Source organism: Sceloporus undulatus, chromosome 3 (genome assembly GCF_019175285.1).
Source record: "Sceloporus undulatus isolate JIND9_A2432 ecotype Alabama chromosome 3, SceUnd_v1.1, whole genome shotgun sequence".
Lineage (NCBI taxonomy): Eukaryota > Metazoa > Chordata > Lepidosauria > Squamata > Phrynosomatidae > Sceloporus > Sceloporus undulatus.
The window spans coordinates 176033371-176061199 of record NC_056524.1 but is presented as its reverse complement, the minus strand read 5'-3'; the positions used below and the strand labels follow the sequence as shown (position 1 = coordinate 176061199).

Sequence of the window (27829 nt, the reverse complement as noted above, 5' to 3'; positions counted from 1 at the left end):
ATGACTCTTGTTTTTTATGTTATTTCTTTTTTCTGCAGAGTGAAGTTGGTTTAAAAAAGAAGGCCTGTTTCTAAGACTTTATAGCTGCACATATCTCTATTTTAGAGAGTGATTTTGAGATTTTATATTATAGGATAAGATATGACAGATGGTTTGAGCATAAACACAAGCCTGTCACTCACTTGAACTGGCAGACAGCTGTCTTAAACTACAAGAGATAAGGTAACATGCTAACACAAGTTCCAAAGCCCAAATAACTTCCCCTGAATGCAATAGTTTTAATATTTATACCATGAGCCCCCAAAATTAGAATAAACTGACAGATTTTGGCTTAAATTGCACAAGACAGTCACCCAAGTCTTGGAATTTTCAAATTCTCCCCTCGCAACCATCTCTGACTCTGAATCCTTCCTCCAGAGAATTGCAGTAGAACACACTGCCTCAGAGTATGTTGGAGTCTCCTCTTTTGGAGGTTTACAAATAGAATCTAGGAGGCCTTCAGTTAGGGGTGCTTTGATTATATATTCCAGCACAGCAAGGGTCTGGAGTGGAAGCTGCTTCTGAAAGTACACTGACCACGCTGGATACTATCCCAATTTAAAATTGTTCTGGGTCTATTGAAAATGATGGTTAACTATAGATTTAACTAGATAAAAACTTAACTAATTTGATGCACACAATTCCAACCCTTTCACTCTCCTCTAGCATAGCATTTACTCCAAATGTGGTACTTTATATTCCTCTTTAGGAACCAAACAGTATCATTTAAATCAGGTGAGAGCAGATGTATAAGAACCTCATATTCAGGCAAATATTATAACACAAAAGAAGGAAAGTGAGGGATGATTTTGTTGCAAGATCTCTGACCAAGGAAAGCCAAGTATACTACCACTACTACGACGACGACTACTACTACTACTAATAATACAATTATTATTTTTTTTAAAAAAAAATCCCGGTTTGCAGAAGTTACCATGGTATCTCAATACTCAATAATGTACATATTTACTAAAAAGTTAAGTCCCACTGTGTTTAAAGGATTTTTTTTCTCCCAAGGTATGTTTACATAAGGTGGTTGCCAGGCAAGGCAATCCTATTGTAGATATTCACTGAGTGGGACTTGGGAGAGATCTGTGGGCATCACAACCATCACATTCATTGTTCTGTAATTTTCCTGTGGGTAAGGCAGAAGGCAGCCTTTTCTTTCTCACTCATCTTGTAGTAAATAAGAAAGAATTAACTATACCAGCCATACAGCCAGCATAGAACCCCACTGTCTGTGTGTCACATCTTCATGCCTAGCACAATGCCCACCACCACCCACCATCAATATGCCCAGTCTTTCCATGCTGCACTAGTAAAATATGAATGCCAATAGTGTGGCACTGTTTTGAGGCTCTTCATTCAACTTTCAGATAGAGTTAGAATTGCCTACTAAGTCAACTGGGAGAGAATACTCCTTCTGTCTTAATCAGTAATTACCTCCTGCCCTTTATCATGAAATCTAGGAGAAGTATACAAATAAAGCAATGTAAACAATAGAAACAATTTGAAATGCAAATCATAAAACAATTTAAATAGGATTAAAAAAACATTTGTAAGCAATTAACAAGTTAAAACAGCTTAGAAGATCACAACACTTTTGTTGGGGCTTCTAGGGGGCTGTTTTGGAGCCTCTGGGGAGAGGTTTCTCCAAAAAGCCACTCCCGAAAACTATCAGCAGTAGAAAATTACGGGCTTTAAATGAATACATACATACATACATACATACATACATGTATGTATGGGCAGTCTTTTGTGTGAGTACCAAAACAAGCTCCTGGTGGGACACATGTAACCCTACCACCCCCAGTCACACTTCATTTAGTCTGACATCAACAATGGAAACAAGTTGTTTTGCAAAGCAAAGCAAAAAAAGAATACTGTAATCAAGGACCACTGCCACAACCAAGAACATCCATGTCTCCACCTCGGATCTGCTCTTTCTCACTGGCCGCTCCCCATTTTTGCAGCCTTCTGTTTGGACAAGTTTGCTCCATCATCTATTTGACCAGCTTTAAAACTTAGTTAAAGACAATTGCCTCAGATGCTGCTGCCGAATAACCACAGGAGACCGTGTTGGAGGCCACAACTTTATTAAGCAAACCATTGGTAGGGTTGGCACAAAGCATGAGGTCAGGATCTGCGAAATCAAACAACCCCACGTTTGTCTGATTAACCACAACCTGGCACCCACCAGGCATTGGGATGACCTAGGGGCTAATGAACACCGTATGACCGCATCTCTGCCATGCGTTCACATATTCGCTAAGCCCCTAGTCACCGGGAGGCGCTCTCGCGTGATGGCCCCCGCAATGGCCATACGCCTGCCCTATTCGCCCCCGGGTCCCGACTGACTCCCAAACCAGAGCTCCGTAGCCCTGGTACCACACCGTGCAGATCCTGGCCTATGCTGCCACCCCAAAGTTGTGACAAAAAACCCAAACCAAAGCGGTGGGTGGGTGGGAGAAGGCTCAGCTCCTCCTCCCTTCCTGCTTGGCTCCTAACCATCCGGAGCCAAGCGCCGACTGAGGGCCGGGGCTGGCAGCACGGCCTATATAGGCCTAAGCCCCGCCCTCAGTACCACCTGACCAGGAGACTCCTCCTCCAGGGCAGCTGAACCAATCATCTGCCCTGGAGGACCGGAACTCCCGGTCACCGAGCCCAGCTCCCAGAGCGTCGCGGGGTGGAAGGGCCTCCCTTTCGCCCCGCGCACCAATAGGGAGCTGGGGCAAGCCCCAGAGCACTCTGGGGCTTGTAGTCGTTCACTGCGTCTAGCAGCAAAGCGGTCAGCCCGCCGAGTCGGGCAACCACTTTTTTTGTTGAGGGAAGCATTCCTAGCCATTGCATAAATCTCAGTTCCTTTCTCATTTTAACCTATGTTGTTTTATAAAATTTGTTTTAATTTAAATGGTGTTAATTTGGAATTATTGTTTCTAGAATGTACACCTCCTGCAGGTGTTTATTTATTTATTTAAATTAATCTGATTGTTCTGTACAGCACGGTACAAATTTACAGCACTTTATAAATAAAATTTAATAATAATGAAAATACTTTAAACAAAGCAGACTTTTCTGCCCTAAGAACACCACAGTGATACATATACTTTTAAAAGGAAAGCACCTCTCAATTCTGGAAACAGAACAAAAATACTGCCACAGTAAGATTTATAAGGCAAATGTAGATGATCAGAAGTCAAGGCAGGGGCATCTTCATTGTACAGTTGTTAGTAAACTGTGCACTGCCTTTACAGTTTGTTTGTTTTTTAAACTTGGCTACAGAACCAAAATTCATGGCCAACTGTTCAGGGAAGGAGTTCACCGCACACAAGAAATAATGTATTCTCTTTCACTGTGCTGCTAAATACTGAGTAGCTGTAGACTGGCTAGTAAACATTTCTATGTGCATTGTGGAAGGATTACATTCTTTGCTGCTGTGTAATGTAAGGGAGCCATGAATGAAGAAGAATCTACTATGTTTGCATTTTATTTTTATAATTTGTTTGCTTCTCATTAGTTAATATTTAATAAGAGACATTGTGTGGCTATATTAATTTGCATCAGAATCATGCACTATTTTTCTACATGTCACTGTAGAGAAGTGATCATAAAGAGACTGTGTGTGTTTAATAGGGTCCAAAGAAACATTCCCTGACTTTAGACTGTTTCATTGTCTTCAATATTTTATGATAACTGTGCAGAATATCTCAGCTACCCCCTACCGTTTTAAGGAATGCAGAAATAAATCATATATGCATTCAAATACAGGTAATATCTGCCACTTTCAAAAAGATTCAGCTCAAAATAGTTCTTCACTATGGATGAATACCCCTGACCAAAAAAAGGTTTTTGTCTTGCGATGCATACTCACTGAACCATCTTAAAACTCCAGCTTCCTTGTGAAAGAGTTTATATATCCATCCCTTACAGCTTTTGCCTCAGCAAAAAGTAAAATGTATAGAAGCAGACAGAAGGCTGGTTCATGATGATTATCCACTACAACGGAATGACAGTATACCTTTTGATGCATTCTTGGTTAATACTTATATTCATTATGGTGAATAAATGCTTTTGTGTGTGTGTGTGCATGCGTGCTTAGCATAACTCACTGAATACCGAGAGCCTAATATCTCTCAAGTTACTGTTTTCCTAATTTCTAAAAAAAAGGCCTGTCCTTTCCTCTTTACTATAATTAATATCCAGAGAAATAACAGCTTTGCAAATGACAGGTTCCTAGGTTTTCACTGCTTCTGGAACATGTGTTTTCAGTGTTCCATGGCTTTTCTTTATACTAATTAAGGTGGCATCAATTTAGGAGGAAAGCTAAAAGCTTTTTCAGTTAGTAATGTTTGGAATGTCTGGTGCTGAATTCAAACAATGGCCCCAAAAGGTCTCCCTTTTCATTAAAGCGCATTTCATTTTCAAGACAAGAAATAGCAAGTAAGGTTTTTTTTTTAAAAAAAGTCACTGTCATTAGCAGAAACCTGGCAAGTCTAAAGGCTTCTAATTAATCCCAGGTCACTCTTATAATGGAAGTTTCCATCTCAGTGGGTTTTACCTAGTCAAACATATAAAATAAATAAATGGTCTCACATGTACCATTTCAAAGTTCAGTACCACTCACAAAGCTCCTATTAGTGTGTGAGAGCTCAACTTCAAACAGCTGAATACCTCTGATTAGAAGATGCATTGTTTGCACCCAATCTGCATATTAAATTGGACTGGGAAGTTAAAAATTATGGCCATAATCATATATTCAGCCATCTGGGAAGAGATCCAACTGAACAAGTCAAATTTACTTCAGAGGAGACATGTACAAAATTGAACTGTCTATCATAATAGGAATTTCACTTACGTTCGTGACAGGTTAAAAACTTGTTGAGGATCTCCGTTCTGTATGATGTATGTTATAGGGTCACCCTCTCGATCCGTTGCCTTCATAAGAACAACACAAAAGAAGTGACATGTTACAGATTGCTATAAATGGTTAGTGGGTTTTTATAAAGTTGAGTAGCAATAAACACATTTTAGATGCTAATCATCTAATTCATAAAAAAATAAATATTTGACAACTTTAACTCTATTAACTGATTGCATGAGTTTTGTCCTCTCTAGAGAGGGCCTGCATCTGAGTTTCATGGATAGTATGTTTTCCTAAGCATGATAATTGCCTACTGGAATTTCAGGAAATTGGAACATTTGCATACTTAAGCTTTAATCAGCAATGACTGACAGAATGAGAGATAATAAAGTGACTTTCAGCAGGCACTACATTCTCAAGCTTATTTTCAAAGGAACTCAGTAGGGATTATTTATTACTGCATCCTTTACAAACTTGATAGTTGTGTTTAAATCTTGCACTCATTTGGATACTTAAAATATGCAATATAAAAACCAACTTGGACAATAATCAGAAAAGAATTAAGACAATATTAGATAATGTCATTAATTAAATTAGACCATGTCACCTGTAAAGAGTGTGTGTGTGTGTGAGAGAGAGAGAATAAAAAGTATAGTGCAACTACTAAGCAAGTCGAAGTCCTCCTGATGTTAGCATAGCATGCACATGTCACATATACATTTACTCAGTCAAGTGAGTTCATTCAGATGAACACCCAGATAAGCACATACAGGATTGCAGCCTGATTCTCCCCATTGAAACTGAGGGGACTTCAAAGTGCTTTGTTTTGGTTGAATTGTGCTTCTAATATTTGGAAACATTATGCAAATGTTACTAATTTAGCTACAGACATAGAATCAATTAATTGTGAATGCTGTTTTTCTAAACTTATCTTTAATAATATAGGTTTTAAATCTTCCTTCATTTTTGGTAACAGTGTGTACTGCAAAAAGCCCTTGTTCAAGCCCTAGTTTATTGACTATATGCATACTATGCACTGTAACAAGCCCCAGTTTAAGAGGACAGACACATTACAACAATCAAATAATAGATATAAAATGATGACTCTTTCATTTTAATGGTACTGTAATTTGAAGAGAACACTTGTATTTAGGGTTCTGTACTCCTAACCTTTAAGGTAAAGGTAGTCACTTGATATGAATGTCTAGTCATAACCGACTGATGGAAGTGGTGCTCAATCTGTTTCTAAGCCGAAGAGCTAGCATTGTCCAAGGACTACTCTAGTGGTCAACAGATGAAAACTGTTACCTTTCCATCAAAGTGGTACCTATTTATCAACAGTATTTGCATTTGCATGCTTTTGAACTGCTAGGTGGGCAGAAGTTGAGACTAGTGACAGGAGTTCACCCCATCATGCAGCACTTGGGCCTCGAACTGCCAACGTTCCGACATTCCAGTCATCATAATTGGGATCTTAACAACTAAGCCACGGCATCCCTCCTAACCTTTAGGTAGCCCAGAATTAGCAATTTTGACTTCTAGATGCTCACTGGCAAATTAACCTGTATCTTACCATCTTCCTCTCTTCATGTTCACATAAACCCCTTACTCTGTCTAAACCACATGTTCCCCCAAAGTGATTTCTGTGATCCTCAGGGTCACTCAGCACACTGACTTTATTTCCTGGTCAGGAATCAACATTCTCTATTGTATATAAATGTGGAGGAACTATTATTTTTAGAAAAAGTCACAAGTGTGTGTTTATGTGTGGGGCCTCCAAAATCCCATGAGAGGCTTCTGCAGTCCCCCAGCTACTAACATATAAGTTTTAATATATGTTATGTAAACACCCACCCCCACCCCCATTTTACATATATGATGGAATGGTGATCTATATCAGTCATATAACCTAAGGCTTATTAAACTGCTAAGATAGTAATGCCATATTTCTGATTCAGTTTCAACTATAGTTTCCAGATGATGCTTAGATATAATCGCCATATGTTCTGGGATCCTGTATCTTTGACAGGAAAAAATTCTAAGTGATTCATGGTATGATGGAAAACTTAGTCAATTAAAATTCTCAAAGGCATAGAGGAAGATTTGTGGCCCTCCCATCAGCCAGTTGCCAAACCTGGCCTATCATCTTGTCCAGTGTTCTCAACCTTCCTAATGCCACAACCCTTTAATACAGTTCCTCGTGGTGATCCCCAACCATAAAATCGGTTCCTAAGACCATTGGAAACACATATTTCCGATGGTCTTAGGTGACCTCTGTGAAAAGGTTGTTCGATCCCCAAAGATCCCCACAGGTTGCGAACTGCTGATCTTGTCCATGGGATATTGGAATAAACCCTCTTCTTTGAACTTCTCCCTGCTTAAAACTGCTGTAAGGGAGGAATGAATCCAGCTATGCACTCAATCAATTCCCTGTGGTGCTGGCTGATTCACCAAGGTGAACTACCCATAAAAAGGCAGAACCTTGATCCTTGTTCGTATCAACAACAGGTACTACAAGAGTGTAACATTATTTTGTATTTTTGCACTTGTGCTCCGAGATACTGAAGCAGCTCTGCTAACCACTAAAATGAGAATTAGGGATGCACCCTAATCTTTGTTATCATCAATACAATGACATCAATGTGACAGCACCAGATAAAAAGCTATTAATAAATAAATGAAATAAAATTGTCCTTATGCTTCTGAGACCATAAATTTAGCATTAGAACTATTAGCAGTACAACTACAATACTGACTGCATTAAGAAGGAAAGAAAGCACAGTAAACTACCTTATATTGAATCAGTTCATGATTCCATCTAGCTCAACATTGTTGATACTGGCAGGCAGCAAATCTCAATAGTTTCACAGAACAGTCTTTTCCACTACCACCCCCCTTTTTAGAAAAAATACCGTGAAGGGAATGCGAGGGATTGGCTATATAATTAAAATACTCATTCCAGGAGAATAGTCTGCGATCTGGCCGCACACAATTCACAGGAGTTCAGGGTGGTTTTTTTGTACCTTCTCCTCCCCCCCAAAAAACCCCTACTTGAACGCTGTAGAAAAAGGCTTCACATTTTTTATCAGAGTTTCTGTAAAAATCTGCAAAGCATATACTCAACCAATTACAAAAGAATAATGAACATTATCCACTTTTTTGTATTCAAATTTCACTGCTTAAAACAACCATGAAACGCTTAAACATCTCAATGGTTAGGATGAATGAATGTTTTAAGATACTCTGAGGCAATGTCAGTGTGAAGCAATATTCAAATTGGGTCCCAGGGGGTCTTCAGAGGGAGAGTCCCATAAAGCTCTCCTTAAAGGGTAGATTGTTAACCACTACTGTTATTTACAACATGGAGCCACAGGTGAAGAGGGTACTGGGTATGCTTTGATGGCTTTTCTATCACTGCAGGACAATAGTAAGGTTGAAGAGACCTGATTAAAACTTTATGTGAAGTGAGTCTGTAGTGCGGAACTCTCTCCAAAGTTATCTGAGATGTGCAGGCACTGTGTGGCAACATGCAAGGATTCCTGGACACGCACACCATTATGAAAAATGTTTGTTGATGGTAAAACAATGAAAGCTCATGAAATAGATGTACATTTGTGCAGAAACAACAATAGTAGCTTAGAATCAGAACCATTACATTCATAAACAGAAAGAGTTGCGTAAATGCTTACATTGAAGCATTCTGTACCTGCAAATTTAGCAAAATGGCACCAATTCTCATGGCTTCACTGAGTTCAAGGCTGTACATCTGCTGAGGAAAGCGGGGTGGGCTTTGATTATTTGGAGGAAGAACCTCAATGTAAACAGTTGTGATGGAGCTCCTACAATGACATCAAAAAAATGAAGTCCAGTTAAAACTCATCTCCCCAAATATCACTTTTCCCCCTCCTAACAACAACAGTATGCACTCGACAGACTGGCAATAAAGGTCAGCATCAGGGCGGAGTGGGGGTGTGGCATCCACATGATGCACACTCCAAATCCTCCCCCATACTGGCATGACAGCACATCCCACCACACAGTGGATAGCATCATGATGCTTCTCTGGCACTGTGTCCAGATGACACAGTGCCAAAGGAATGCCAAAAAACTGTGGTGCTTGTGGCTATGGTGCCCTTTCAATGGTGGAAAAAAGGAGATGCTTTTTGTGGCTCCTTTTTGTGCCATGGAAAGGCCAAATCAGAGCCTTTCTGATGTAGTATGTAGTTGCCGTGGCCCCAATCTGGTGAAGAAACAGGCAGCTGCAGGCAGAGTTCCCAGTCCAACAGCTTCTTCCTTATGTCATGCAAAGTCTTCACTATTCACCAAGAGTAAATTTGTGTGAATTGACATTACAGTGACTACAAAGGCCTTATACAAACTTTCCATACGTTCTGACAAGATTTAAGTTATGCAGACTAATTCAAATGTGTAGTCAAATAAAATTATTCAGTTCATTTAAAATGTGTTTTTAGAAATGTTTTTGCTACAATCTCAGCATTCTCCCTCTCTTCCAAATCCTTATCCAAATGTTCATAATTTCTGCCTTGAATATGCAAAGACCTAATTCTTTTTCTTCCAAAAGACAAAACACAAAAAGAATACTGTAGCAAAGAAAAAAGGAATTAAAGGGGGGGGGGACTGGATAAAACATTCTGATTCAGAAATTCTGTTAAGTCTTTTGTGACCTTTAAAGACCAAATATACTATTCATTTATTAGTTATTTTTAAATATATATGCCACCTTTCTCCTGGAAAGGGACCCAAGGCAGCTCACAGATAAAATAGAGTATTTCTTTTTACAATGCAAAATTTAAAACAATTAAAATCAACTTGTTCAAACTGTATAAAATCACATAAAACATAAAAAGTACACACCCTGTATAAAAGGGCCACCATCCACAACAATGATTATATGTTAAAAGCCTGCAAAGGCAGTCCCACATAGAGTGTGTTACAGTAGTCCAAACAGGATGTAATCAAGACATGTGTTACCATAGCCAAATCTAATGTCTTAAGGAATAGGCAGAACCTGCACACTAGTTTTAGTTGTGCCAATGCACTCTTGGTCATTGCTGAAACCTGGGCATCCAGGCTCAGAGCTGAGCCCAAGAGAACACCCAGACTGCAAGCCTGAGATTTCAGGGGGAGTGTAAACCCATCCAGCACAGGCAGAGTCCATTTTCTCTGAACTTCCTTTTTACTGTCCAGGAGGACCTCTGTCCTGTCTGGATTAAGTTTCAATTTGTTTGCCCTTATCCAGTCCATTACTGACAGCAGACACTGGTTCAGCATAGAGGCACTTTCCTTGCAGTTGGGTGGAAAAGAGAGATAGAGTTGGGTGTCTTCCATATACTGGTGACACTGAACCATGAAACTCTGGATGACCTCTACCAGCAATTTCATGCAGATGTTAAATAACACAGGGGCAGAACAGATGCATATAGGACTCCAACAGAAGGCCCACAACACTAACTTCTGTGTTCACCCTCCAAGAAAGACTAGAACTACTGCAAAACAATGCTCCCAAGTCCCATTTCAGAGACATGATGCAGATGGATGCCGTGGTCAATGGTACTGAAAGCCATTGTGATTTCCAGCAAGACCAACAGGGACACATTCCCCCATCCAGTTCCCTGTGTAGGTCATCCACCAATGTGACCAAAGCTGTCTCCATCCCATAGTCAGGCCTGAAACAAAATTGGAATGGATCCAGATAATCCATTCACCCTGAAGCTGAGAGGCCACCACACACTCCAGAAAGTTGCCCAAGAGTGGAATATTAGAGACTGGTAAATAGTTATTCAGAATGGTAGAATCTAAGGAGGCCTTTTTTTTGGAGAAAACCTAAACACATCCTTCTTTAGGCTGGATGGCAACCTCCCTTGTTGCAGTGAAGCATTCACTACTTCTATTGCCTTCTTGGCCAGTCCCCCTCTGGCTACTTTCGGGACCCAGGAAGGGCAAGGATCCACTACATGTGGTGGCCCTCACTTCCCCAAGGATCCTGTCCACATCCTAAGGCTGCACAAATATATGGCTTACTTGAGCTAAACTGTTCAGGATTTGAAACTAATTTTTAAATACTTATGCTGAATATAAGCTCCATAGAAAGCAATGTGGAATCAATCAAATGCCTTCCAAAAAGAAAACTTTACTGACCATGTGCAGTAAAAACAATATACAAAGTTTATTTTTGCTCATATAGCCTCTGGGTGAGAAGTTCCCCAATTAGAGATCCTTCTGGTTCTAAAACACATATTCTGACTGGTGTGTGTGTCTGTGTCTGTATGTGTCTCTCTGTGTGTATGTGTCATATAAAGACCATATAATTACTTCATGTTAAGACATTTGTTCTTTCAAGTCAGGTTAACAATTATTTGGGGTACTGTGGTAGAGATTCATAAGAACTACCGACATTATAAGTGGTAACTGAGTAAAATATCTCTAAATCAATTTAAGTAATCCTGTTATGTGCTGTGTTTATTTTCTGATCACTAAACAAAGGCTTACTCCTACTGATTTGTAGCACATTTTGTTGGGGATATAGGTAGTTACAGCAATAAAGCTGGAACTCCTGGAATCCCTAAAGAAAGGCATGCTAGGTAGGGCATAGGGGAGGGAAGCAGAGTTAAGGGGGAGCCCAGAAGAGAGCCCAATGGCAGCAGGAGCCTCAGTCACATAATTGTGAAGATGTGTGATAATGGCTGTTCACAAACTGGTATGTTTGCATTTTCATTAATTAGCATGATTGTGGTGAGAACAGAGCTCATGTGATAGTGTCCTTAAAGTTATCCTAGTAAGCAGATGGTTTAAGAACTGATTAAAGGACTGTTGGGGTGCAATGCAACGGTTAACCTGTTTCCAATCAAGAGAAAGATTCAAGGAGGATAAGATTAACTCCTAACTGAAAAAGGGAAAGCAGAATTTGAAAATTTGATAGATGCAGAAAATACTCACCTAATTGCTAAAACGTATAAATTAATATTAAGGTTTGAAACAGAGGAGGAACAAATTAAAGAATGTATGGTGAAGTGGGCAAGAAATGTTGGGCATAATATTTATTTGGATAAATGGGAGAGGGTATGTTTGAAATGTTTGAAAGTTACATGTAATGATCTGAAATAAAAGTTGGAAATGTAAAAAAAATCTACTGGTTCTTTTTATCATCACTGATGGTGATGCAAAAAAAAAAAAAAGGTGGGAGGAGCAATTAGAGAGAAGGTTATACAAAAATTTGGACTCAGAAACAGAGTCCACACCACAATGGTTTCTTTTTAAAATGGTGTATTATAGTAAGAGGACAGAAAGAGAGCATAATACACTAATTTGCTAAATGATCACAGCAGCAAGAATTCTGCATGCTAGATACTGGAGACAAGAGAGCATTCCAAGTATGGAAGAGAGGATAGAAAAATAATGGGAGCTGGCTACATCAGACAAGTTGACTAATTTGTTAAAAGGGTATTCAACAGAAATTTTTGTATGTATGGCAACCTTTTATAAATTATGTTTTAAGAAAGAACTGGAGATAATATGATTATAGGTTTTGATGATTGGGTTGGAAAACTTTTCTATGAAAAGGAAGTTTGGTTAAACAATTATTGTTGTTAAATACATTAAATGTAGCTAAATGTAGAACAGTTGATTTGTACAAAATAGATCACCTATAGATGTATAACTAGGTGTTAATAGCTAGAGAGCACAGACAAAGTAGAGATCAATGGGTCAATAGAGAGTGGGGGGAAGGGGTGGTGTTTTGGGTTTTATGTCTGTGTATATTTATGATGAGTTATATGTTATGTGTTTTTTTAATTCCTTGTACCTATATTAATTTTTTTATATTATGTCAGCCTACAGTATTTGTAATTTATTTGTAAATCAATTTGCTAATAATTTTTTTTTTAAAAAAAAGATTAAAAAATAAAGGACTTTAGGGAGGTCACAGGGGCATTTTATTTACAAGATGCAATAATATTTAGGAATGAATTAGATTCGTGCAACTTTGGGAGCAACTGATAAACCAGAAGTGGTTCTTTAGAGATAAACTGAGAAGAAACTGAAGGATACCTGCACTATAGACTGGTGATGACATGAATCTTAGTAAGGTCCGCACTTCTATAATAATAATAAGAAAATAGCAGCGACAGCTGTAAATCTTTCACTGGGATGTGACAATCAGGATGGAAGTATCAAAAGAAGAAAGAGAGGCATAACTGATCTCATTGCAACCTTCTAAGAGCAGAATAGTTGTTATCCAGCTATTTCTGGGAACATTCTTGGCTTCCAGGAAGGGAAGACTGTAGTCTGAAGGGCATAACCTCACCACCATCAGATTAGGCATTTCAGAAAATTGCTCAGGTTTAAAAGTCATTACTCAATCTTTTTAAAGTACTGGTTTAAAAAAATAGAATGGGGGAGGAAAGGGGAGTTGTGGTTCTTTTCCAAGTATTTATTTTATTAATGTTATCCAGCGAGGGTTTTACTTAAAAGGTATTATGTACTTACTTGAAATAAAGAATTGCTGGAGACAACTTTATTAATTCATTCCCTGATAATTTATGTGCATTACAATCAGTCCTCTATATCCACAGGCTTTTTCCCCATGGATTCAAGCATCCATGGATTGAAAATATTTCAAAAGGATATAAATTCCGAAAAGCAAACTTTGCTTTTGCCATCTTGTGTAAGAGACACCATTTTACGATCCATTGTATTTAATGGGACTTGAGCATCCATGGGTTTTGGTATCAACAGGGGACCTTGGAACGAAACTCCAGCGGATACCAAAGACCCACTGTAGATTTATATACATTTTATTTGCATACATCATATAGTATAAAAAATGATTTTTCTGGGTGACAACTGTATTTCAAAGTGATTCACTAAATTTTTCAAATGATATCAGAGAAAATAAAAATAGATGAGAAAATCTTCCTAACTGTGAATGGACAAAATGAAGCCTGTATGTCTTCTGCTCTATCACTCAGTGAATTTATCATAGTCTACAACAAAGGTGGGCAATTCTGGAGTGTCTTGAGTTGGAACTCCACTTTGTTGCACACCCTGAAATCCTGTGTGTGGTACTGCTTATTTCTACAAAATTGTGATATGGTGAATCTAGATATTTTTTTTAAATGATATTTTGGGGCCACAAAAGGCTGAAGGGCCAATAAGATAAAACTGGAGAATCAACCCCACTAGAAGTTTCTGGAGGTGTAATTGTCTATTTCTGAATGGAAGGAAGAAGGATGCTCTGTGGGCACAGAGAGAGGGCCTTGGAAGGGTGCATGTGGTCTGCAGACCACAGAACCTCAAGCAGACATGGGAGCTTATTGTATGGTTTAATAATCTGTTTTACCTCTATCTGGCTTAAGGCTTAATTCAGGCTGCATTCTGGTCTTATCAGAAGGTTTTTGCTACCGAATCTGCTGCCTGAATACATCCCGGTTGCACCCCCACATCCAAGAGCACTCTGGGGGCCATTTTCTTAAGCTGGAACACTCCTGAATCTGAAAAGAGCCACGAGGAACATTCCTGGAAGCGGGGATGCACCCAGGATGTATTTGGGCGGTAGATTCGGGGGCAAAAACCTTCCAATAAGATCAGGATGCAGCCCAAATTAAGACTTAAGCCGGATAGAGGTAAAACGGATTATTAACGCGACAAGCTCCTTACATTCATTTGATTTTTCTAGTCCTTGTATTTACATATATGCATCTGTGACTGAGACAACATCAGTCTTAAGGGCCTGGAAACTGAAGCCCGAAACAGATTGGTCAAATAATGTGGCTTCTGGCTGCTTTGGGGGTGTGGCGTTTAGATGATGCATGCCCTCAAAGTGGCCAGAAGCCACACTCAGGGTGTGCCAAGGCAGCAAAAGCTGGCCTTTTCAAGAGCAGATAAAATCCGCTCCTGCTGGTAGCCTGTTTGGGACTGCAGTGGCAGTCCGCTTTGAAAGCAGGCCATGCAATCACTGTGGTCCTGGGCCAATTGCAGCTGGAACAGCCTCTTTCTACTCCTTCTGGTCCATCTGATTCACCTCTTAGAATAATGAATGAGGTAAGAATTTAAAAAAATAAACTTTTGCAGTTTCTATATTTATATAAAAGGTAAAAGTTTCCCCTTGACATGAATGTCTAGTCATAACCGACTGTAGGAGGCAGTGCTCATCTTTGTTACTAAGCTGAAGAGCCAACATTGTGAAAGACAACTCTGTGATCATGTGGCCAGCATGTCTATATTGAACACAGTTACCTTCCTGCTGAGGTGGTACCCTATTTATCTGTTTTCACTTTTACATCCTTTTGAACTGCTAGGTTGGTAGAAGCTGGGATTAGTGATGGGAGCTCACTCCATCACACAGCACTTGGGCCTTGAACTGCCAACCTTCTGACCTTACAATCATCAGAATATGACACTGAAATTAGGTTAAATGGTACAAAGAGAGATATTGTCCAAACAGGACCATAGAAGGTCACGTGGGATTCATTACACTGTGTTATGGGTTTTTTTTCATTGTCTTATCATTCTCCCATAGGAGTCCTCCACAGAGGGCCTTTTCTCTCTCCCACCACCCTCACAGGTTCACCTGGTGGGAACATTGGAGAGGGCCTTTTCAGAGGGTTGTTCCCTGGCTCTGGAAATCCCTTCTGAGAGAAGTTAGGTTGGCATCCCTCCTTGCTATTTTCCCACAGCAGCAGCAGCAACAACAGCAACAATAATAATTCATAAAAAGATTAAACTCAGACTATTAAATTGTGAAAGGCCCTAGGATGTAGACACAAATATACATTTCTCCATCTTTGCTTTTGTGTTTCTTTGTTGTGCTAACAAATAGGGATGCAACAAATATTCAAAAACTTCAGAAAAAAAGGTTTAAAAAGTGTTTCCCAAATGTCAGGAAATTTTGATGAGGCAAACCCTGGATGAATGAAAATCTTTGAAATTCGGGACTTATTATGTGAAAAAAATGTATGTGAGGTTTTGCATAAAAAATGCTGTTTCCTGAGCATGGGAAGAAAACTGCTCAAAATACTCATTACTTCCTTCATGAAATTAGTCAAGAATTATATCCCTAGTAACAAATGGTCAATTCATAAGTTCCATAATTGGATCAATAACTTGAGTACTTAGCTGTGCCAGAAAAAAGCAATGTGTAATTCAATGGAGTCTTGCAGAGAGGCTAGTAACAGATATTACATGGGTGGAGGGGGGCTGAGGAGGGAGAAGTAAATTGGATCTGACCTTAGTTAAAATACGAATGTTACTGTGGCACCTGTTATGTCATTCTCTCTCATATCTGTGGACATTCATTTCTGGGAAAAGGTCCTGCAAAATACTGCATGCACATCCCAAGTAGCGTAAGCATTTCTGGTTTAACCTAAAATGTGTTTTGTGAACTACAGAGATAAAAAATAACCCACTCATTTTGTTTCTTTCTGCGAAGCTCATATAAGAAAATAGTTAATCTCTCCCTTCTGTTTCCTTCCCAGATCTAACAAGCCAGAGATTAAAAAGTGAATGGTTTTGCCAGTGCAAATGTAAGTTTCCATGGAGTGTATTTCATCACTTGTCCAGTGTTTGCACAGCTTGCAATTTGTACTCCAAATTGAGCGAAGACACAGTATCAGACTGTATTATCTGGATAAAAAGGTTACCTCCAGCTCAGAGATCCTTTCACTTGCAGGATATTTGGAAATATTACTGCTACATGATAGTTGGCAATTTAAAGAACAAACAGTGACTTTTGGCTTCATTGCTTAGTTTCCTTTCATCCTTTCTCATATTACTGGGCCTTTGAAATAAATATGCATTTACCAATTCAGATGAAACAATATATAGCAATTTACCTTTTCAAAAAAAGAAAGAAAAATAAAAGATAGTAAAAATAAGATATTTGTGTACATTGAATGGCCTGAATCCTATTGGTCAGTTCTAACTAGAGTAAATGTATTGAACGGTGATTCAGCTTGTAGAAAAACCATGGATGTACTCTAGTGGGGACTCAGTAGTAGGACTGTGTGTGTGTATGTGCCTTCACTTCACCTGATGATTTATAGTGACCCTATGAATTTCACAGCATTTTCTTCAGCAAGGAAAACTCAGAGGTGGTTTGCCATTGTCTTCCTCTGGTGTTCTCTGTACCTGGTGTTCATTGGTGGTCTCTCATCCCATTGAAGTATTCCCATAGCACTCCCCCAGGTTCCAACCAGAGCTGACTCTGCTTAGCTTCCAAGATCAGATGGAATCTATTGCCTTTAGGCCCATATACTCAAGCCACTATATAGAGCTAATTTAATAATGGAGATATATTTATTTAACAATTATATATTGTAGCACAAATATTAGGACTGCTAAATTTAAACAGATGCTATATACCAAAACATCTCCTTGGTTATCACTTTCTGAAGCATTTTCATGCAAAGCATTGCAGAAACAAAGAGACTGGTTAACATATAGAGACCTTCTGAATCCAAAAGGAGAGTCATAACAACTTAAAAGTAGACAAGAATTAATAGAGAAAGGGGGTCAATATTCAATAGTTTATTTATCTATAAATCTCTGAGAGGCTTAAGGATGACAAAATTAAAAGATTTGATTTTTAAAAGAACAAGTTTGAAGACTATCTGTTAAAATGAAAAAAAATACTTAATTGGCAATTTGTATAAAATGCGGTGGAATTACAATTTAGAGGATGAATTAATTAAAAATTGTATGGTGAAGTGAGCCATTCAGAGATAAAGGTCGTAGTATAAACCTGGATAATTGGGATAAATTACAGGAAAACAATATTGTAATGCAAGGTGTTGTGATTTAAAAGAAAACTTTTGGAAAATGATGCACAGGTGGCATCTCTCCCCTGATAAACTAAGATCTACAAGGGCACTAATAATTTGTGTTGGAAGCATGGTATGGAGATTGGAACCTTCTACCATATTTAGTGGAGATGGAGGAAAATGGAAAAACACTGGTTTATCATAAAATCAAGATTACAAGTTATTTTACAAAAGATAATTAATCTAACTCCTTAATTTTTCTTCAAAATGTGGCCTATTTAATCTAGAATGGAGTACTGAGAAGAAGATTCACAGACCTTGCTTGTATATGGTAATGGTAGTAAGAATTCTTTTGACCAACTATTGGAAAATGTTTATCATTCCTACAGAGGATAGATAGAAAAACAGTAAGTATACTAGAAATGGACAAACTGATTTACATACTTTGAAGGAAAAGTTAATAGTAAATTTATTAGAGATTTGTAAAAAAAAGTTTTATTTACAACATAGTTTGATAAATTAACTGCTTCTGGATTTTTAGATTAATGATTTGGTTATTAGCTATTTATAGTGGAGTATGTAGTTGTTATGTTTATCTAAAAAGCATGAAAAGGAAAAAATGGTATAACTTAACTATAAATGATCTTTTTATGTTTTTTAAAGAATGGGTTACTAAAAAAAATCCATCCAGCATCTCTTAACTACGGCTAATACTGTGGACAGCCAAAAAGACAAACAAATGGGTCTTTGAACAGATCGACCCTCAACTGTCCCTGTAATCCAAAGATGATCAAATTGAGCCTGTCGTATTTTGGCCGCATCATGAGTCAGTATGACTCATTACAGAAGGCAGTAATGATAGGAAAGGCGGAAGGTAATAGAAAGAGAGGAAGACCAAATACCAAATGGCTAGACTCAATTAGGGAGGTCACAGGCCTGAATCTGCAAGATCTAACCAGATCAATGGAGAATATGGGGTCTTGAAGATGTTTCCTCCACAGGGTCGCCATGAGTCAAGGTCAACTCAAGGGCAATTAACAACCACAATCCACCGTTAACAAATTCAGAACACCTTACTACAGCCATCAGTTTTAAGTTTAGAAGATTGCTGGTAAAGGCTGTACTGAAAACACCAGTCAGCAATCCAGAATCACATTCTTGTTATTCAAAGCACTGAATCACCTGTAAATACCTTAAGCAGTTTGTTGCTTTTAGGAGCAGTAACTAGCAGGACCTGTTGTATTAAACAGCACATCACCAACTGGTGATTCAGTGAAGGTGTGCAAGATGTCACTTGCAGTATATGGACTAACTAACAACAGACCTGAGTATATGTATCAGGAACCATAGGTTTGATAACCAGGAAGCTAGAGCAACCAGCTGTCAGACATTTCAACTTGGAATATCAGATTTGTCCCTGTTTGGCATTGAGGTACCATCCCCTTCAGACATTTTGGATAAAAGGGAGAATTTTTGGATTTATAGAAAAAAAATCTCTATTGAAACATGGCCTCAATTTAGAGGATAATACCCACATTCCCTAAGAATGTTGATAGCATAGTGTTCTAAACTATCACCTGTTATGCAGCCCAGTTTCATCCTAGGCCAAGTGAAGAAGGCAGAACTGGAAATGTTTATATATATATTCTGTTTGTTAATGATTCCTATATATATATAGATACATACATACATACCTAGGTGTAAATCCCCATGAATTATTGAGTAGACATGTACAGGATTATTACACCTTCTGCTAATTATAGTATAGAATAAATTGTTAACAGTTTAAGGAAAAATAATTATAACTTTAATTACCTTCTCTGTGTGAGTGGAGCACTGTCAGATGCTTTGACAGTCAGAGCATAGGAACGACCTACTACCAGTACAGTTTCTGGTGCAATGGTGATAAGGCCTGTTTGATCATTGATTACAAAGTCTCCCTGATCCCCAGCCAGGATTTCATAAATGATCTTCCCATTTGGACCTTCATCTGCATCCATGGCAGTGAGCTGCAATTGAAAATCAGAATATCAAAATTTAATTTGAAGGCTTTTCTTATTGTTGCCAGACTGTCAGAGAAGTTAAAATGATACCAAAAAAGTGAAACTGGGGAGAGAATAGAAAGAACTAAGTCCTGTGTTACAGAATGAAATTATAAAAATGGTGGGGCTGAACAGGCCACCCCTTTCAGCACTGGATCAGGGCTGTGACAACTACATGCTGCGGCCCCAATCTGTCGTTTCCATGACACAAAAATGAGTTGAAAAAAGCGGCTCCTTTTTGCATCGCAGAAAGGGTGCCTTGGCCACTATGGCGGCGCCTTCTGGAACTCCTTTTGGCTCTGCGTCATCTGGACACAATGCCAAAAGAGTGCCATGATGCCACCCACTGTGCGGTTGGGTGCACAACATTACGTCATTGTCAAGGCAGCATTGGGGCGTGTGTCATGTGCACACCATGCCCCCACTTTGCCCATCTATTCAGGCCCTGCGTTCCTGAATGCTAAGATATACCATAAGAATAATAAATAAATAACATACTGTTAGATTTATTTTGTTTGGTCAGGTGGTGGCTTTAGTTTAGCAAAAGGTGCTTTCAATTATGCAAGATAGTGTGTAGGATTTTTTAAAAAACAATCCTTCCAGCTTATTGTCGTTCTCAATATCACTCTCCATTCCACTCTTTTCTATAGATTCTTCCAGTTGTCATAAAGCTTAAATAGGTTTGAAGAATTGGTTTTCTGGAATGTTAAGAACTTTTAGGTATGGGAAAGTCACACTTGGATAAGTTGCATTATTGTTATTTTTGAGGGAAAGCATAGATTATAAAGCTGCACAGCCCTATTTAGCCAACCAGGATATGTAACAAGTAGATTAGAATCTAACAAGTAGATTAGAATATGGAGTAGTGTAACAGGTAGATTAAAATAGGTTATGAATATGTTCAACTGGTGGAGTGATCCAGTGGTACCCTGCTTATGTCATCCATCAACTGATAGCCCCGGGGGGGGGGGGGGGAAGTTCAGCTATTTTCAGTATTGGAATTTATTTAATTTATATCCTGCCTCTGACCCTGCATGGAACTCAAGACAGCCTAAAACAATTTAAAATAAAGTTTAGCTGAAATCTTATACAAAAGTTTTAAAAATGATTAAACAAACAATTATACCAAAATAACATACTTAAATAAATCTAAAGCACACTGTAAAGATGATCACAAAGACAAAAGCACAGACAACACATTGAAAACATCCTTCTGACATGTGATTTAAGAACCAAAGGTCTTCTTAAATAAAAAGCTCTTTGCTGGCAGAAAGAGAATAGACAGTAGGAAAACTGAACCTCCTTTGCAAAGGAGTTTCATTGTCTAGGAGCAATCACCAGAAAGATTATTTCCCAAGTCCTCACCAAACATTTGTGTAATGGTGGGAATGAAAGCTCTCACTGAAGATCTTAAGACCTGGGCTGGTTCAAGTAGGGACAATATATATACCCCACTCTCTTCCATGCCAGCATTCTCTGAAGATGTCAGCCATAGCTGCTGGCAAAACATCAGGAATAAACTCTTCTAGAACATGGCCTCATAGCCTGAAAAACCCACAAAAAACTATGGATGCCGGCTGTGAAAGCTTTTGACTTCAATTCAGAACACAGTTAAGCTGTTGAGGAGGGTGTACACATGTATGAATTTGCTATGTATTTTAACAAATGCACACATATTTTGATTTACTGCCCTGTACAGCTCTCTGCGGCAAAAAGGATTCTTACCTTTTTGAAAGAGACTTTTATCAAGGCATAACTCATTGAAGTTGCAGCCCTAAAGTCAGTTACTAGGGCAGTACACCTTGATATATACTAGATTAGCTATAATGGCTGGAAACAGTGGAGAATTATGATTCAGTGCACTGGAAGATCTAAGGGTAGGGTTTCTATATCTTTAATTGTTGTGTAGAAAAGGGAATTGAATAGGGTGATGCCACCATGACAAGCAACACTTTAATGCCCTTTTCTACACAACTGTTAAGTGCACAGTAGCCCTGTCCCTCATTTAACTGGCAGCTTTAGTCTGGGGAATTATTCATATTACCTATAGTGTTGCTTATTTCTGGGTAAAGATGCATAGGAATATGCTGCACAAGGCTACAATTTGAACAGATCTCTGGTGTTTAGCAACAAAGAACAATACAGCTCTCTGTATTCATGGATTCATGGCTTTCAAATATTTTTTTAAAAAATTAAAAACAAACCTTGATTTTGCCATTTTATGTAAGGGATAACATGTCAGTATGCCACTGAATATAATAAGACCTAAGCATCCACAGTTTTTTGTATTCACGGGAGGTCATAGAACTAAACCCCAGTGGATACCAAGGGTCCACTGTATAAGGGACACTATTTTACTACAGGCTGAATCTTCCGTATCCAGAAATCCAAAATCCAAATTATTCCAAAATCCAAAATTGTCCATGTGGATGGCTGAGATAATGGTGATTATCACACAGCACCTTACCATTCCTGAAATGTGGCTAAATTGTCCATAAAGCATGCAGTGTGATAGCCAATCACCCTTGCCTCCTGTGAATTAATCAGCATTGAGGTGTCCTGCTCCTCTTGCATAATGAAAGCATTCACAGAGCATCTGTTTCTCCAATAACGGAAATTACGGTTGTTGAAAAATGGCTATTCCACGCATGCTTTGATGACGGGAGAGGAGTGGGACACCTCAATGACAACTAAATCATGGGAGGCAAGTGCAATTGGCTATCACACCCGTGTGCTTTATGGATGATTTAGTCACGTTTCAGGGACTGTAAGGCTTTATGTGATAATCACCAATGACTCCTTTTTGATGGTTCCATATATACAAACTTTGTTTCATGCTCAACATTATTTAAAACATTATGTGTGAAATTATCTTCAGGCTATGTATATAAGGTATATATGAAACATAAATGAATTTCATGTTTAGATGTGGGTGCCATCTCCAAGATATCTCACTGTGTGTGTGTGTGTATGTGTGAGCAAACACTCCAAAATATGAAAAAATTCAAAATCCCAAACACTTCTGGTCCCAAACATTTTGGATAAGGGAGACGCAACCTCTATGGTCTTGAATATAATACGACTTGAGTATCCACAGATTTTAGTATATACAGGAGGTTCTGAAAGAAAATCCCAGAGAATCCCAAGGGCCACTTTACAATGAAACACTGAGCAAAACAACGGGGTCCTCATTTTTAAGACTAAAACGTCTCCCATACTGTATACTCATTTCATCATTTTCTAATTTCACTGTAAATGTGCTCATAGTTCTTGACCCCCTAAAGAATGTCACAAGTAAGACTGATGGCAGATTTTTAATTTTTTAAAAAATATATAATAACCTTCTTTAAATCAGCAGTAGAAAGGTGGGGTGAGGGTGAAGAAAAATAACTAAAACCGTCACACAAAATGCCGTTTTGTCCTAACCATTTAATTACATAGTTGGAACTAGGCCAAGTTTTACTGCAATTAAGTGAAAAGGGAATCTGTTAGAATACACAAATACATAAATTAACAAGGTTAATTAAATTTACAAATGAAGCTACGTACTTTGAAATGCTAAGTCATCTGAATAACATTTTGGGGCAAAAAAGATGCCTGAAAGGGAGAATTAAAGTCAAAGAACTGTCACAACATTTTATGATTTTGAAAATTCAAACTGCAGGTGTCTTTGGCTGATAGGCACCACAGTTTACATGATTTTGGAAATATCTGAATGTCAAAAAGAGGTTGAAAAAAGATCCATTCTGCCTTCACTCTATATCTTCTTTATGCAGCATAAGTGATTTTGTTCATTAAAAATGAGCAGGAGTCACAACTTGACAATGATAAATATGTTCTGTTACAGCTAAGGCAAAGACTTGATTTACATTATGCAAACAAGAAGGTATAAGTAACCTGTACTGCAATCCTGTCTTAACAATGCCATGCCTTTTATAGAAATGTCAGTTTTGATTTGTTGCCATCCTTTTTTAAACCAGGGTCAGTTCAGAGTCCTCTTTAGTTGTTCACCACCGATGTATGAAAAAGCTAATAAGACATCCTGATTCCTGTAGTTCCACATCTGTCATGAACTGCAAAGTTCAGGCAAATTGGTCTGATTCCCAAATGCCTGACATGATTACCTCCCATTGATCTAAATTGAAACTTGCAGTTGTTGTGTGCCAAATAGCTTTGCGTTCCAACCACCACAATTGGAATAACTGTTCCAGCAAACAAGTCTGCTTCCCAAAGTCATACACAATTAACAGACATTTGTTTTAGCTACTCAGGTAGCATTACGAAAATTACCATGTGGTGGTACATCTGACATATTTGGATAAATAAACTACTGTGTTCTCGCATAACAAATGTCAGGCAGTTCTGTATATGGTTTCTTCATTTTTTCTTTGAGTTGACATAACAATTTACATAGAGCTACAGGTTCTTTTTAAAAGTGATATTTTAAAAAAAATCTTTTAAAGTTCTTTTTAAAAGTGATATTTTAAAAAATTTATCTGACAGTTGCTCAAATACTCAGTTTGTATGTGGAATGACAAGGTACGTGCCTTCTGGAGATGAATACATTGTATTAGCTTTCTTACTACCCTGGTGGTCATAACCTTCCAAAGGAGACTTCTTATTTTATTGCAAAGAACCACAGTTGTCTAGATCATTGATTAAATAGATATTAAAACAGAACATAACAATAGAAGATAATGTAAAATTACAAACTAAAAAAAAAACAGCCTGAGAATAAACAAACAGCAAAGGAAAATAACAGGGAACGAATATAAAAGGTCCTAATACCATTTTTAAAAAATGCAAGGACTAAAAGGAGAACAAAAAGGTCCTCATTGGTTCCAAAAAGACAGCAAGTGACTCGGATGCTTCCTCTTAATGCTATGAGTCTTAACTAAAGGAACTCTGAGAGAAGTTATAGAGCGACTGAATTAATCTTTGGAAGGGGCTCTAATTCATGTTTCAAATTGAGGACTTGATATCTTTATTTTTATTTACTAGATTTGTTAATATCCACAGAAAAATTAAAGATGACATCCGCAGTGGATGTAAATTAAAGTTAATTAGCACAGAGGCTTTACTCACTTTCAGCTGTAATTAGTTAATAATTACAGTGAGAAACTGTGCTTTGGCTGCTGGTGGCATGGGGTCTGGGAAGGAGTCTGCTGAGTGGGACAAGCAGAGGGAGAGAAGGAGCTGGAGAAGAAATCGATGAAGAGATACATCATTTTTGAAGAATGATAGGAAACTGAGTTCTAAAAGGAAAGGGGAGGACTAAAAGAAGGAAGTGCTATAGCTGATTGTCATGGACTTCCCTTGGTCTGACTTAGAGGCACAGTCAGAGGACTCAGTCTCTGAAGACATGAAAGAGGCTGAGACAGGGGCAGATCTGGGGCTGCCTGGATCAGTAGTCTCAGAGCAGGCTCAGGAAGCTGCAGAGAGAGAAACAGACTCCATGGACTCTAGACTGAAGGTGCTAGGACCTGTGCAGAGAAGGTAGGTCAAGGAGTCCTTGAGGAGGTCTTCCAGGCTAGAAGCCAAGAGGAAAGCTAATAGGTTTCAGCTGAGAGAAGCAGAGGCCTTTTAAAAGACCTCCAGCTGCAGTGGGAGATACCATCTCTTTACTAGCAGCAATGTCTGGATGTTAAGTTGGGGAGTCCATTGCAATCTCAGCCTGAAAATGGCCAATTACCATTATTATTGCCTTTTTCTCCCTTTACTGGGAGTAATGAAGATCAGCAGAGGCAATTCACAGCAATTCTGAATCTGCAAGCTCCACTATTTCCATATTACAGGGGCCGCAGGTGCTATGCCAAAGAATCCACCAAGTTTGAGCTATACATGTACACTGCAAATGCTGTCATTAAGCCAACTCTTAAGATTTTACTATTACGTTTCACATAAAGCTTTAGGACCAACTGGTTTGACAGATTATATAACCATTAATGATAGTGTCCTGGAGTAAGAACTGTCATTTTTGCAAGACAACTAAATGTTACACAAATTAAATGTTTTATTATCTTGGTAATACAACTCAATTATGAAATAAAAGGGGCCTTTCATCATGAATTATTGTCTAGCTGCACAAATTCACTGAGGTCAGTGCTCTTTTTCTAACCTACTTCTTTTGATTGGAATATCTGGTTTCACAATCTAATCATGACTGACCTGGACCATTTTCCTTTTGATGTTATCATAGCTGATTATCATCTCAAAGGAGGCAAGTGTCCTTGTAAGAGTCTAAAGCAATTAGGAAGCAAAGCAACAGAAAAAGACTGCATCATTTTCAAGGATGCATCTCAAGATCAGGATGATTATATCTGAGATTCAATCTCCCTGCAATAAGGCCCCTATGCATATAGTGTATTTCATTAATAGTATCTTTTAATAACAACTTATATGGAAAACAACATATACCAACTACACAACTAACTATACAACTATATGACCATATACTGGACAATTCTTCCATATTCATTCTTCATCTGTTCATCCATTAACCCCAATTAAAAAGTTCTGGCTTCAATTGAATTTTAAACTTCAAAATCTTCCATAATAGAATGTACCTGAATCCAATAAATATTTTCTTGCCTTAGCACAGCTCTACCATATATGATTAAAAGTTCCTGTTTAAATTATATTTCCAATCTTTATATGTGTCAAATATCATCAATACATCATTTTATAAAAATTCTCCTTAAGATCATAATTGAAGGTAAACTGTAGATGCTTTGTCCACAATCTCTTCCACTGATCCATCTGTAGATTATGACCTATATTTTGGGCTCATTTGATGATACATTCTTTAACATGTTCATCATCCATTTCCATTCTCAACAATAGTTTCTAATTTTAGCAATTAAATGTTTATCATCTGTACACAATAGAGTTTCAAATTCTAATTCGGTTTGGTGAAAAATCACCACCACCCCAGAGAAGGAAGATTTGGAACTGAAAATTTGTAATAAAAATGGATAAGATGACTAGAGGGTTAAAAAATGCAGAAGTAAACAAATATCTAGATGACTGGAAAGTAATAATTGATTTTTTGTTTAAAAAGTGGGGAGAAATTGCAATTATACACTTTAAACGGTAATAAAGTTAAAAAGTGAGATATTTATGTTTGTAAGTTTTGGAGAAGGAATGTGAGTGTAGGTTTTTCATTTATTTGTTTAACTGCCTAAGATATTAAATTACAGGGGTGTTAGAAACAATGTGAGTGTTTGCAGGATATCTATGTTAAAAATGAACACTTTACCAAGAATGCTTTTTCTTTTTCAATCAATACCTATAATTAAGAATGACAATATATTTAGAGATTGGCAAAAACAATTATCCAAGTTCATCTGGACAGGGAAAAAACCCCAGGATTAAGCGAAAACACATGCAAGATGCAGTGGATAAAGGAGGGTTTGCAATCCCCACTGTAAAATTATACTTTGGAGCCAGTGCCCTTACATGGATAAAGGATTGGTTAAAACTAGAAGACTGGAGATTACTAAAACTAGAAATCCAAATTTAGCCTATATGCTTTTTTATTTTATGATAAGATACAGACAAATCAAGACTTTAGAAATCACTTTGTTAGAACTGCCTTATTTAAGGTCTGGAAAAAAGTTATAAAAGAAGAATGTGCCCCAAAAATTCCAACCTGGGCATCACCTCATGAAGCTCTCTTTAAATCAGATCCACATAGAAAAGAAATATAGATCAAGTATAGTGACTTTTTAGAAAAAAATGGAATGTTAGAAATGAAAACTTTAGAACAAATAAGATTAGAAGGAAAGGAATGTGGATGCTTTCTCTATCAGCAATTAAGATCAACATATATAACAGGGATAACAGATATTAAAATGGATTTATAAGAGACTATCTGGTTTGAGAAGACCGCTCTTTTATCTAGGATGTATAAAAAATTATTAGAAATTTACACAGAGGAAGAAGAGGTAAAAGATAATTTGGTTTCATGGGCCAAAAACTGTGGCCAAACAATAGAACTGAGTCAATGGGAAAGATGTTGGAATAAGAGATTAAGATACTAAGTAAACCAGCATATCCGAGAGAATTACTATAAAACTATCTACGGATGGCATCTTTCCCCAGAAAGAATA

The 27829-nt window shown here is 37.9% G+C and overlaps 1 protein-coding gene across 2 annotated transcripts in view; it reads right to left on the bottom strand.

Annotated features, from left to right (window-relative positions):
• Positions 1-27829, bottom strand: part of PCDH15 (protocadherin related 15) — a 648893-nt gene that overhangs the window by 198989 nt on the left and 422075 nt on the right. For both annotated transcript variants that reach the window (XM_042459844.1, XM_042459843.1), the window contains 3 exons: positions 19492-19685; positions 8607-8739; positions 4895-4974 (listed from right to left, as the gene is read on the bottom strand). In XM_042459844.1, the coding sequence (XP_042315778.1) occupies positions 4895-4974; positions 8607-8739; positions 19492-19685 (407 nt within the window). The remainder of the gene's footprint in view (positions 1-4894; positions 4975-8606; positions 8740-19491; positions 19686-27829) is intronic.